The 14,323-nt window shown below is 37.9% G+C and overlaps 1 protein-coding gene across 1 annotated transcript; it reads right to left on the reverse strand.

The window, feature by feature from the left end:
* Nucleotides 1-11,777: 11,777 nt before the first annotated feature.
* LOC121503141 (repetitive organellar protein-like) lies at nucleotides 11,778-14,323 on the reverse strand. Its single transcript, XM_070286857.1, has 3 exons — nucleotides 14,175-14,323; nucleotides 12,016-13,697; nucleotides 11,778-11,960 (listed from the first exon to the last, which is right to left on the reverse strand). Exons 1-3 carry the CDS (start codon nucleotides 14,206-14,208, stop codon nucleotides 11,949-11,951), a joined length of 1,728 nt encoding a protein of 575 aa, XP_070142958.1. The 5' UTR covers nucleotides 14,209-14,323; the 3' UTR covers nucleotides 11,778-11,948.

A 14,323-nucleotide genomic window follows, 5' to 3' on the forward strand; every position in this document is an offset into this window, starting at 1 on the left:
AGTAAACTGGTTTTACACGATGAAGATCCGAACTAAGGGAGCTTTCGGTTAAAATAGGACTGAAAATTAGGTTCGACTTGGGCAAATCAAAAGAGTAAGTCTGATCTAAGCTATTCGAGCAACAATACGTAGTTTTGAAAAACTCGGCAAAGAGATCGGCGATGGCCTGATCAGAGTTTGCTGTAGCGTTCTTGATCGAAAGCGCTGAAGGATGTAAATTGGGTTTTCGCTTAGTGTTAACAAAGTTATAAAACTGTTTCGGGTCCTGCGTGAACTGAACCCTACAGCGAGTTAAATAACTTTTATAACATTGCGCGTTAAGCACGGTGAAATTCGACCGAGCACTAAAATACCTTGAATGAACAGTAGGAGATCCGGTGCGTTTATAGCGATTATAAAGCCTAGACTTAACGTTTTTTAGGCGTGTCAGCTCTTTGGTGAACCAAGGTGGTTTACTAGAAACCGACGGATAGGCTAAAGGAACACACAATGCAAAGAACGAATTCATGGCACTGTAAAAAATATCCACGGCGGACGCCATGTCAGTACATCTGTAGAGTTCAGACCAATTAAATTGGGAAATCAAGGTATCTAGCCTTTAAACATTTGCTTTACGGAAGCAGCGAACTTTAGTTGCTGAGCAACTCAAATCAGGTTTGGTCTTTACGACAGTCCCCAAATCGATGGTCACTTCGAAAGTAGGATGGTAAGGGTCTTCGGGAAGCGTCAATGGATCGACTCTTGTTAAGTTTACACCTACAGGATCAGAGACGAAACACAGATCTAGTAGGCGATTTAAAGAATTTACGACATGGTTAACTTGGGACAACGAAATGTCAAGCAAACCATCTATGAGGTCATGCTGTGCCGCAGTTTGGAGGACATTAGACGCACCATCTGATGACCAACGAGCTCCAGGTATATTGAAGTCTCCTAGAGTTATTAGTTGGTCTCTATCTGTAAGCATGTTGGAAACAGCCTGAATTGCCGAAAGGTGTTTCCAATAAATAGGCTCTTCAGCAGATGGAGGAACGTAAGAACAAGTTATATAGATAAAACTACCTGGAAATGATAGTTTTACACAGATAAATTCAATACCTGTGCGATCGTCAATTTGAACCAGTTCGGAAATAAGGGTGGAGTCAACGGCAATTAAAACTCCACCACCTCGCTGGGAATGACGGTCCAATCTATAAGTTGTGTACTTACCCGGAAAAATTTCGGAGCTGAGAATCTCCGGCTTTAACCAGGTTTCGGTAAACACAATCACCTGGGATGCAAACGAAAAGCTATCAGAATATAATTTAGAGAGCTTGCTGCGTAGGCCTCTAGTATTCTGATAGGAAAGTAGGAGGGAGGTATTTAGTTTTTTGGCACTGCCGTGACGCCCGCAGTCACTGTGGTTTGTGCCGGCCGTGAAGGCCGTTTTTTCTTTATCTTTACCTCGTACTCCTTGACTACAGCGTGCTCGGGCCAGAAGTCACCAGAACAAATTGTGTCAAAAAGATCGAGGGAGACACTTATCTTGAAAGATGAGATATCTCTGGGGTATGAGAAATTGAATTTTTCCACTTTCACACTTTTGGCTTGTGTTTTGCTCCGTATATGAGCTAGTACATCTTCCGATGCGAGATCAGGGGCAAGCCGGGAAACAAATATTGTTTTTAATGGTGGAATAGCGGTGAGGGTTTTTGGTAACGCAGCATTACCGACTTCTGCTAGTGGTTCAGCCCTATTTTTGCCCTTTGGGATAGCCGAGATTTTTTTGAAGTCTGCGGAGTCAGAGATTGAGACCCCGCAGCGGACTCAGCTATTAATACTGGCGGAGCTGCTGCCATTTCTGCCCCGGCACCTTCGAATGCCGAATCTTTAGCCGTTCCCGATCTTAACACCATTGGAGCTGGTGTCGGTGACGGGGGCTGTGCCGAGGGAGTGTGCCAAATCTTTGGTGGGTGGGGTTCGCCCAATTGCAGCCGACCAGCAGCAGATTTTTTTCGCTTTGGCGACTCGCTTAACAGCTTCATGCCGCTAAATTGAGCGTCCAGCTCTGTGAACCGGTCGTTTGTTTTACGAAAATTGACCCTAAGTTCACTAAATCCGCGTTTGGTTTGCCGCATGAAGGATAACATATCCTTCTCCACCTCACGACAGGCATGGCAACAATAGCGCAAGCCATTTTTGGCAGAAATTGCGTCAGCGATACGGCCCGTTAAGCTTAGACACTTAGCGTGAACGACCGCATCGCAAAGCCAGCATTGAAGGCTGGGCTGATCTGCCAAAACCTCTTTTTGGCAGCCTTTAATATCGCAAATAAAATTTGAGACCATTTTCACAAACCTATAACCACTGTGCGCTGATAAGCAGTACCGAACAAAAACAAGAGAGCGGGAGCGTAAGCGTGGGTGAGCAGAGAAAACAAACGAAAGCTTGAGCCGCCTAAGTGCCGCTAGGAGCAAATAAACGGGACAACACAAAGAGGGGATAAGAAAAACGCAAAAACTAAAAGTGAATTAATTAGATGTATGTATATATTAAATAAACACTTAAAGACACATGCACATGCACTCGCGTAGCAAAACGGCAAAGTTATATATTGTATTTTAACAAGTTAAAATCTGGACCCCGGTGGTTTTAAATGCAAAACAACACAAAAGTTCGGAGCGCAAAACAAAAACACGACCGTTCGCTATGAAAGTTCAAGATTAGTGTAAACCTCAATGGACTTTTGACCTTGAGCGTATGGTAGAATCTGACGGTATCATCGGAATACGTGGCAATTGGACCACTGTTCCTTTAAACGTCCCAGTTAAATGGTTGCTTAAAGTTTTTTCCGGTGATATTTTTGATGACCAAATGCGTATCGCTGCATTATTGATTATCAAAGATTATGTGGTGGTATTCCAGGTATATCTAGTGAATGATAAAATTCAGTTGAAAAATTTACACTTTTATTTTCATCAACAACAGTATCGATTGATTTAAAAGAAATCATATTGCCTGGTAACAACTGTTGTATCTAGAAGTTCATTTCGTCATCAACAAAATCGCCCGATGACTAAGTCAGTTGTTATTTAAGGGGTTATATACAGTTGTGATAGTCGAAAAAAATCGATTTTTTTATTGCATATTCTTAAAGTATATACTGTTGAGAATACTCTTACAAAAATTCATAACGATCGGAGCATCAGAACCGAAGTTGTAGCTATTTATAGCGCACTAACTCCAAGTCGGCCGGAACTTGAAACTTTAAACGCGATTATCTCAGAATCTTGTTTTTTCGAAATTACCTTTGCGGTGGACACGATTACAAAAAAAACTATTAATCCTATCAACACCAAATTTTGACCACTTATTTATTATAATAAAAACTAGTCCGTGAACGAAGGATTTTCAATTTTTTTGAAAACTTCCTTTTTTAGAGTAAAAAACGGAAAATTTTACCCCTTAAGGGGGGGGGGGGTATTTAAGGTATTTAATTTTTTTTTTCGTAATTTTTTTTATTTTTTATTTTTAAGGCCTAATATCTTAAGAATATTGTGTCCAAGTTTTACATCGATCATGGGAAAATTATGCAGTTAGTTATTTTAGTTAAGTTATGCAGTTAGTTAAGGGGGGACATCTGAGTAACTTTTTTTTAAAAATCGAAAAAATTTTTTTTTGCTTAAAAAACGCTTTAGGGTCTTAAAAATAACATACCAAAAGATAGATTCCGACAAATGTGTCTAAGTGTCGAAAATTTCCATTCTGCGGCGATACCTCTCATGTAAATATATACGATTTCAAAACTTTAAACGCGTTTTTCTCAAAACCACTTTTTTTGAGTTGGCCGGAAACCTAACGCGACCAAATCTTAACCGATCGATCTGAAATTTTGACAGTTATCCAAAATACCTTTGTCTATCGACACACGTAGGTTTTTTTTATTTTTGCTTACTTTTTTTTTATCAACAATTTTGTGACGTTTTTTTCATGAAAGTTGAACATTTTATTTAATCACTCACCATTTTGCTAAAAATCAAAATATCGAAAAAATCCTACGTGTGTCGATAGCGGTTGAGATATAGAAACTAACAAAATTTGATTTTTTGGTATAGATCAAAAACTAAGGACGTTAGGTTTTCGGCCATGGACCCCTTTCAAAAAAATAGGGCCGACGAAGACATGCTGCACAGCCGCCATTTTGTTTTCGATTTATTAAAAAAAATTATTTTGTAGTTCACATCTAACATTATAAAACCTACTTTAAAAATTTTCGATTGGCTTTTTCATTTAGCCAAAAAAAATTCCTGAAAATCGGCTATTTTTTTGGCAGTTACTCAGATGTCCCCCCTTAAGTAATTATTCTGTATGTCCGGAAAAATACTCTGAATCAAATCATTTTTATCCTGAAGAACAGTGCAAAAATTGTCTGTCAGTTTAATACATTGCGTTGAATCTACCAGCATGTTTCCCTAATGGTACTTTTATGACGATTTGATAGTTGATAGTTGTCATTTTGCAATCGTGGCGAAACTCTTTTAAGGGGGGGATATACATGTAAACCAAAATTTTTTGGGCAAATTTTTTTTTTGTTTAAAAAATAGTTTATTACGTAAAGAATATACTGTGTAAGTTTCAATATCGAATTCCAACTTTAAGTGCCTCAAATCAAGTATGCACGCAAGATATACAAGTGTTAACATGGGCGCATAAAAAACTTAATACGTCTTTTTCTCAGCTTCTAATTTTTGCATTTCTACCTATGCTATGGACACGATTCACAAAAAACTATGTAACATATCGGAGTGAGTCAAATTTTATTATGATCAGCATGAAATTATCTTCTATTTGAACCAACATGGTTGTTATAAAACTGAGTATTACTATTTTTTAAGAGGGTGGGAAGTGAAAACTGATTACCTGAAAATAACATTTTTTCCTTTAAATAAAAATTTAATTTTTTTGTCTTGATTTCTTTTAGGTTTTTTAGGTTCAAATAGAAGATATAGGTGTAATGAATACAAAAAAATTTAGTTTACGGATTTTGGACAGGAATTACGAGCTCTATCGTGTCCATAGCACGGCAACTCAAAGCTCGAGGCGCTATGGCATATGTTCCATAAATCCGCCATTTTGTAAAATATTGTTTATAACTAATTTTTTTTATCATCTCTGATTCTACTTTTAACTATATCCAAAGTTTTACGACGATTGCTTGACTATTTCCTATAAAAAAAAATTTACAAAAAATTGCCAAATTTTGGCCGCTTACATGTATATCCCCCCTTAAGGGTCCATTCTGGTTAGTTGGGCCGAAAAATAGTCCATTTTCAGAAATTTTTTGTGAACTAAGGGAAAGACATAGAAAGTTCAAACTTGTCACATGTATTTATCATAGTTTAAAGATGATTAGCAAAATTTTCAACATTTTTTGAGCATGTCCTGAAGCAGGACACAGGGCGACGTAAGCCCATGCCCAAAAATGGGAACCCCTCTGGCGACCGTTCTGCAGGACGTAAAAATCGACTAAAACGAAACAGCGGAAGAAAGCGGTCGTGTTTTACAGTGGTCCGAACTTCTTCAATTTGTATCAGCGAATTAGTATACAAATAAATAATTTTGATGTGCTAATCGTGACATAAAATATTTTTGAATTAAAATGTAATCTGCAACTGCATTTCAAAGCAAAACTTTTTGCTTTATTGCCAAATTAAATAACACCAGTAAACAACGATGTGGCTGTGTATGTGTACAAGTCTCCAACAACACTACACTAACAATGATAAACACACTACTCCAATACACCAAAAACCTTAGACTGCAAAAACCTCAGACACTTTAAAAAATATGTCGTCGACGTCCAACAAACGCCTGCGGAAAGACACTGGAGCAGCTGAGCGCCTCTCCGATGCCCCCACACCGCAGATGCTGGAGCTCATCAAGATACGGTTCCAGGAGCAGAACGAAGCAATTGCTGGACTAGTGAGGGAAGCAGAGATGAGCATCCTCAGTACCCTCTTGGAACGTTTGGATTCCATAGCGGGTGAGGTCAAGCAGGCGGGCGTGAGGGTCTCCAATGTCATGCTGCTACGATCAACTGCAGCTTATCGGCGTGAATGAAAATCACAACTAAGCTTAAAGTTTGTGGGTATTGATTCTGATGCGCCAATTTACATAAATGAGAAACTTCAGAGAGAACAGTACCAAATATTTAAAGAGGCAATGAGACAAGAGAAGCACAAGGTCATAAATGGCGTATTTACTCGCCGTGGACTTGTCCATGTCCGATGCAAAGGGAGTGAGAATGTACATTGCATTGAACATATGAAAGAGTTTTTGAGATTAGCTAATAACGACAGTGGATCTCGTTCTGCTCTTACTCTCTCCTCTTCGTCCGCTCTTTAGCCGAATGGGTGCCTTGATGACCAGCCTGGTGTTTCGGAGAGGTTTCGCTCTTAAATTTAGCTACTTATTTTATGTCAGATTAGTTTCTAAGACTCATTTAAAAATAGGTAATTGTCTTCATAATTTATGTCTTTATTGTTTATTTCTCTATGTATTTTGTAAAACTGGGTTTGCGATTCTAGGATTTTTCTACTATGTCAGTGACGGATAATATGCGGGTCTCTACGACGGGTATCATGATTCGAGTTTTATCTAATTATAAAATGGGTATAAAAGTAGTTCACATAAATGCACAGAGCCTATTTAAAAAAATTGACGAGTTCAGGTTATCTGAGACCTGGTTTACGTCTGATTTGTCTAATATTTTGATTGATGGTTATGTTTTGTTTCGATCAGACCGTGTTGGTCATGCTGGTGGTGTCGTTATATATGTTAAACGTACCTTTAACTGTAGGGTCAAATGTAGGCAACCAACTGACAGCAAAATTGAATATATTTTTTTAGAAGTAGCCAATAAATTTCTATGCAATAAAGTGATAATTGGTTGCATTTATCGTTCTAATAGGGAGGGGTAGGCAGTAGAGGTCTGCATGGCCGCATTCAAGCATAAGCTTCACTGAGTACTTCTGAATGTTGTACTCATTTTTGAGTACAACGCATTCAGCTGATCGAGTTCGCATCTCATTCTGTACTCAATTCTGCGAAATTTTGAGTATTCATAACGCACTGAATTGAGTGAATGCGTGTGCAAAACAGAATGAATGAACGAAGGCAGCAAAGAATTCTTAGAATACTCAGAATACAACGACTGCGCAGTCATATTGCGCAGCGCGTGTTACTTTTCTGCAAGCGTTCGGCACGATGAGTTCGCAAAGTTGTGAAGATAAAAATGTAAGTAAATATATAATTATATTAATAAAAATTAAAATTAAAAAAAAATGTCATCAAATTATGTTTCCCACTGTAAGCGCACGTAAACGAATACTCATTCTCTATATTCAGCTCTGTCGGCATTCAATTCGCTCTCCCTATGTGTGAGTGTGTAGTTGTGAGTACAACGACGGCGCACGCATTTACTCAAATTCAGTGGAATTCGCAGCCGAATTCATTCAATTCACTGAGATATGAATGTCTCATATGCCGTTTTGAATTAATTCATGCAGACCTCTAGTAGGCAGATCGTTGGTCGCAATATCGATGTTGAAGAGTTGTGTCGATCGTTTTCGCAAATCGATGTGCCTGAAGCTACATCTAACCAGTACCTTATTAATATAAATCACTGTGATAATAGTTTTAGCTTTGTGTGTGTTGATCAGTGTGATGTCTTGGAGAGCATCCTTAAGAGAAAGTCAAATGCGGAAGGCCTAGACAATGTCAATCCAAAATTTATAAAAATAATGTGGCCCTTACTTCTCCCACATATTACACATATTTACAATTCTGCAATAACTACCTCCACATTCCCATCATCCTGAAAAATAGCTAAAATAATCCCAGTGCTAAAACCGAATAAAGACTATAGGCAAATTTCAATCCTTCCGTTTCTAGCCAAAGTGCTTGAAAACTTAATGACCCAACAAATTCATAAGTTCCTTGTAAGGAATGAGTTACTTTCACCAAAGCAGCCGGGTTTTCGGAAAAAGAGAAGTTGCGGAAGTGCAATAACAAATATCGTGGAAGACATTCGACAAAAACTTAACAATAACTGTGTGACTTTTTTGACCCTTCTTGACCATAGTAAATCATTTGACTCTGTCAATCACCATATTTTAAGTGCTGTAGCAGCAATAATGACGACCGTTCTGCTTCAGATCACTCGCAAGACTGTTCTTTTTATTCTTCACTTCTCTTTTTGTGTATCCTGTATATCACAGATTATCTTAGTCTGTGTGTGTGTGTACATTTGCTTAGGGCTAAAAGTGTATGTATGTGTATAAATGCTTAGGGCTACTATAAAAGTGTATGTACAAACTTATGCTTAGGGCTACTATAAAAGTGTATGTACAAACTTATGCTTAGGGCTACTACAACTCGTCCGTCCTGACCGACAAGGATCTCCTGATCCTGGTTTAGTTTTGAGTTACATTATTTTCTTTTGGTTTTGCTTCTAGTATTATACACTTTGACTACCTTATCACTACAGTGACTATCCTTTTTACTCCAAACGTTTTTATTTTCTTTAACAATTTTTCTTTCATTTGTTTCTAAGTTAGTGTTTTTATTTGGCTTATTTACTATGTGGTTTTCTACTACTTCATTCGCCTCATCAAACATATCATTTGTATTCCTTTCAATAACTCGTTCATTTGTATTTTCATTTTCTTCCCTTTCATTAGTTTCTTCATTTTCCATTTCATTTGTATCCTCATCTTCAATTTCATTTGTATCTTCATCTTCAACTTCATTTGTATCCTCATCTTCAACTTCATTTGTATCTTCATCTTCAGCTTCATTTGTATCTTCATCTTCAACTTCATTTGTATCTTCATCTTCAACCTCATTTGTATCCTCATCTTCAACCTCATCTTCAACTTTCGACCAACCAAACCAAGGCTTTATATTAGCTGCAGCCCAAACACCAGTGTATGGAATTCTAGATTGTTGAAATCCGTCGACATCTTTAACTACGTAGCGATCATTTCCTAGACATTTTACTACTTCAAAAGGTCCTTTAAACTTCGGGACAAGCTTCTTTGAAGCCCCCGTATGACAATCAAAATTTTTTACTACAACGTAGTCTCCCTGCTTATATAGTGTTGCCTTCAGCCGTTTGCTGTTTTTTGTTGATTCATTATAATTTTGTAATTGGGCTTCTCTTTCTTGGGCATTCTCCCTAATACTTTCAATTGTTCTTCCTTCCTTTTGTCCTTCCTGTAAATTTTCTCTAAGGCAGTCAACTAAACTCCCTCTCTGTCCGACTCCGAATAACATTACACTTGGATGTTGATTAATCATTCTATGAACTGTATTATTTATGGCAAACTCAATTTCCTCTAGAATCTTTTCAAAACCCCAATTCGGTTCTGAGCTTAACAATTTCGCAAGCATCGGGCCTATACTTCGATTTATCCGCTCTACCTGTCCATTAGCCTCGGGTGAACCTGTTGCTATTTGTGTATGAGTTATATTGCGATGCCTTAGAAAAGCTGAAAATTCTAAGGAGGTAAAACATGAACCTCGATCAGATACTATACTTTTGGGGATACTATATGATCTAAAATAGTTTCCCAACGCTGCAATCGCTTCAGTTGACTTTGTGGTTTTTGTAGAATATAATCTAACGAACTTTGTGCAGCTATCAACAATCACTAAAATATGTCTGGACTTCTTATCTTTTGTATTAACTGGTCCTAAATGATCAATATGTACCTGTTCAAACGGTTTTGTAGGTTTTTGAATATTGTGTAAATAGCCTTCGTGCTTGCCTTTAGCTGTAAATGCAATGCATTCTAAACAATTTTTGATATGCTGTCCTATCTTTTGCTTTAATTTAGGGAACCAGTAGGTCTTCAAAATAACTTCCAGAACTTTGTCGATACCAACGTGTCCAAGACCATTGTGGTATTTAAAAAGTACATGCGTTTCCATATCTTTTGGAACGTAAAACAATAAAGAATCATGATATTTCCTATAAATGATTCCATTTCGCATCTCATACAGTTTGTGTTCATTTCTTTCTAGTAAGTTCCTCAAGCTGACTATATTCTCATCTTTGTTTTGGCATATAATCAGATTTTCTTCAAACGAATTTGTATCTACTACCATAATGTTAGTGCATCTACTAAGAGCGTCCACGTGCTGCATTCTTGCTCCAGACCTGTGTTCTAGCCTATAATCATAGTTTTCTAGCTCTAGAGCCCAACGTGCTATTCTAGGGTTTATCTCCTTTTTTGTTAACGTGAGTGTCAGAGAATTGCAATCTGTGACAATTTTAAAACTTTTTCCGTGCAAATATACTCTAAATCGTTTGAGCGAATAAATTATTGCCAACGTTTCCAACTCGAAACTGTGATACCTCGACTCAGCATCTGTCGTACGCTTAGAGAAATAAAATACCGGGTGAAAACGCCCATCCCTTTTCTTTTGCATTAATATCGACCCAAAACCAATCGAACTCGCATCGCAGTGCAGTTCGATTTCATCTGTTGGGCTGTACAAAGCAAGTATTGGTGAGTCTATCAATTTTTCTTTTAGAATTTCAAACGTCTTTAGCTCCAATTCCCCAAACCGAAAATTTTCCTTCTTTCTCGTAACATCGTATAAAGGCTTCGCCACAATTGAAAAGTCTTTGATAAACCTGCGAAAGTAGGAACAAAGTCCTAAAAAGCTTTGTACCTCACTAGTTTTTGTTGGGATTGGAAAATTTTTAACAGCGGATATGCCTTTACCATCAGCTTTGATGCCAAATCCATTAATTGTATACCCTAGATATTTAACTTCCGTTTGAAAAAACTCACACTTACTAAGCCTCAATTCTAAATTATTACTTATTAGTCTGTCAAACACCTCATTTAAAATTTTCAGATGGCTCTTTACTTCTTTCGTTGCTATCATTATGTCATCTAAGTAAACAATAACCTTTCCTTCTCTAATTAGGTCACTAAAGACTTTATTAATAAACCTCTGAAACGTAGATGGTGCGTTTTTCAGCCCAAAAGGCATTCTTAGAAACTCAAACTGGCCAAGAGGTGTCGTGAACGAAGTGAACTTCACCGATTCCTCTTGCATAAAAACATGGTAGAATCCATTCTTTAGGTCTAGCTTAGTGAACCATTTTTTATCTGTCATTTGATCTAAGAGGTCATCTATCAATGGAATGGGATAACTGTCCTTTGCTGTTAATTTATTTAATTTTCTAAAGTCAATACACATTCTAATTTCGCCAGATGCCTTCTTCACTAGTACAATTGGCGACACAAACTCAGACTCGCTTGGTCTAATATATCCCTTGGCAATATACTCATCCAAAATCTTTTGCAATTCATTTTTCTCAGCATACGAAAGGCGTCTGGGGCTACAGCTAAACGGTTTCACGTCATTGATCGTTATTTTCATTTCGCATTTTGTTTCTGGCATAGTTGGTCGAACAGCCCCGATATAACATTTGTGAAACATATTTTCGAAAAGAACTTTATCACATGCATTTAAATTTACCCCTACATTAACGTTTTCATTATTATTTTCATACTCAATCATGCAAATTTTTGCTAGAAAATCATCATCACTATCAAATCTAATCATGTCATTCGAGCTATTTATAATCATACTTTCGTTTGTACTTTCATTTGTTAAAGTAATCTCATCTTCATTCCAGACGATGTCAGCGCCACTCGCATTTAAAAAATCTCTACCCAAGATAAATTTTCTATTCATTGAATCGTTCTCAACAACTAGCATTTCAAGTTTTATTCTTTTATTATGAATTGTAATGAAAACAAAAATTTTTCCAATGATAATTAATTTGCTGAAGTTTAAACCAAAATACGTGGCTGGTGGCGCTGACTTCAAAATAACGCTAGCCGGAACACAATTTTTCTTCATAAAGCTGATCGGGCTCCCTGAGTCTAAGAGGCATTCTATAAAAAAAGGTTCATTAAAACTACCCTCTATTTCCATACTTAAATATCTTACATAATCATCTCTGCGAGTGGCTGGGGACGACGTCTTCTTGTTTTCTTCACAGGCCGCAGCAAGGTGACCCATTTTTCCGCACACAAAACAGGCTCCAACTTCTCTTTTAGGTTTGCGGCAATCTGAGGCGATATGTCCCAAACAATTGCAATTGTAGCAGCGGAAAACTGGCTTCTCGATTTTTCCTGAATTATTATTAGCCCCTCCAGATCTTGGAGCTACTAAATTAACATGCTGTAAGGCTGACAGCAGGGCATCCTTCTCCTTGAAACACATCATGTTGGCGCTTGTGCGTATTTGACGATCGGGTATACCGTGGATGATGTAATCAATTAACTCGCACTCCGGCATTTCTAATCCATTTGACAGTGTTACTTTAGTATTAAAGTAAGAAGTGAACGATTCGTTTGTTTGCCATTTGCGTGCTTCGAGCTTCTTGCGCAGTGTAATGGCACTCTCTTTTGGTAGAAAAGCTTTCTCCATCGATGCCAATAGGGTATCAACCTTCTCATTTGCAAGCTCAGGCTTTGAGTACACCCAGGCTTGCGCATCACCTTTAACTTTGCTAAATATTAGCGACCGTAACTTATTCTCCGTTAATCCATACGTCATTTTTAATACGTTTATATGTGTGCGCCAAACACTAACATTTGTGTGGCCGTCGAAATCTGGCAACATTTCCTTTATGCTTTGAAAAGGAATTTCATCATCTTTTGTAACTTTGCACGATGTCTCTCTCTCGCTTACTCTCTCAGACGCTCTCAATAAATCGTTCTCCCTCCGCAGTAGCTCTCTCTCAAAATTCATCAGCTCCAATTCTCTGGCCATTAATTTTAATTTCTCCTTCTGGAAAGCATTTTCGATCGCCAATTTTTGTTGAATGTCGTTCAAAAAATACAATTGCTTTCCGTCCTTTGCATTCTCTTCATTGTCCTGCATTTCTTCAGATTTTTCTAGATTTTTCTGCTCGTTTTTAGCTGCTCTTTTTAATTCTGCTTTCCCTTGTCCTTCGTTTACATCAGCTTCCTTATGCTCCTCATTTGGCTCGTCGTTTGCATCTTCCTCTGATTCTCCACCTTCATCGTAGTTTGCCATCTCATTTGATTCTTCTTCTCCGTCGTTTGCCATTTCATTTGGTTCTTCCCCTCGTTCGCTCATCGTCGCTTCGTTCGGTTCTTCCTCTCGTTCGTTTATCGCCGCTTCGTTTGCTTTTTCTTCTCGTTCGTTTAGCGTCGCTTCGTTTGCTTTCTCGTCTGTTTCTGGAATATTCTGTGCATTCGCCTTTTCGTTTGATTTATTGTCTAATTCTGAAACATCCTCTGCATTCGCCGATTCGTTTAAATTTGGTTGTCTCTTTTTGTTGGAACATGTTTCGTTTGGCATACTCGGACATTTTCCGCGAAAATGCACTTCACTCAACCTTGCTGCCAACGTACTCTTACTGCCGTGAGTGGCCAAGTTAAGGGCCGAACACCAATTGCGCAGTTGGTTAATCGAAAAATCATTTGCGTTAACCGGATCCATTATAGAGTTAGTTTTTGATATAAAATCTTGCAGGAATGGCTTTTGGCACGAGGTTTTGTGCCCACTTCTGATATTGTAGCAGCAATAATGACGACCGTTCTGCTTCAGATCACTCGCAAGACTGTTCTTTTTATTCTTCACTTCTCTTTTTGTGTATCCTGTATATCACAGATTATCTTAGTCTGTGTGTGTGTGTACATTTGCTTAGGGCTAAAAGTGTATGTATGTGTATAAATGCTTAGGGCTACTATAAAAGTGTATGTACAAACTTATGCTTAGGGCTACTATAAAAGTGTATGTACAAACTTATGCTTAGGGCTACTACAGTGCCAAACTAAAAAACAACTTTAATTTTTTATGTACTGCAGTTCGAAGAATCCTATCTTCGTGAAAGGCTCCAAGCAGTGGTTGTAGGTGCTAGGATTTCCAGTTTCTGCCAACTCATATGTATAAATCCCAGTAAATCAAAGTGCATAGTAATTGCCAAAAAGCCGATTGATACAACGAACGTTCCTAATCTAGCTATTAATGGAACGCTGATTCAATTTAAACAGAGTGCAGTAAACTTAGGATTTACATTCAGTAACACTCTTAGCTGGAGCAAACATATATCAAAAGCTATAGGGCGAACATACGGTATGCTGAGGCAGCTGTCATATTCCGAGTCATTTCTCCCGATCCAAATAAGGCTTTTAGTAGCCAAGGTTATTCTAATACTGTATTAACCCGGTAATTTTCTCGCTTTGTGCTGCACACTCTGCCTCGCCGAATAAGACTGACTTAG

This window comes from Drosophila kikkawai, chromosome 3R (genome assembly GCF_030179895.1).
Source record: "Drosophila kikkawai strain 14028-0561.14 chromosome 3R, DkikHiC1v2, whole genome shotgun sequence".
Classification (NCBI taxonomy): domain Eukaryota; kingdom Metazoa; phylum Arthropoda; class Insecta; order Diptera; family Drosophilidae; genus Drosophila; species Drosophila kikkawai.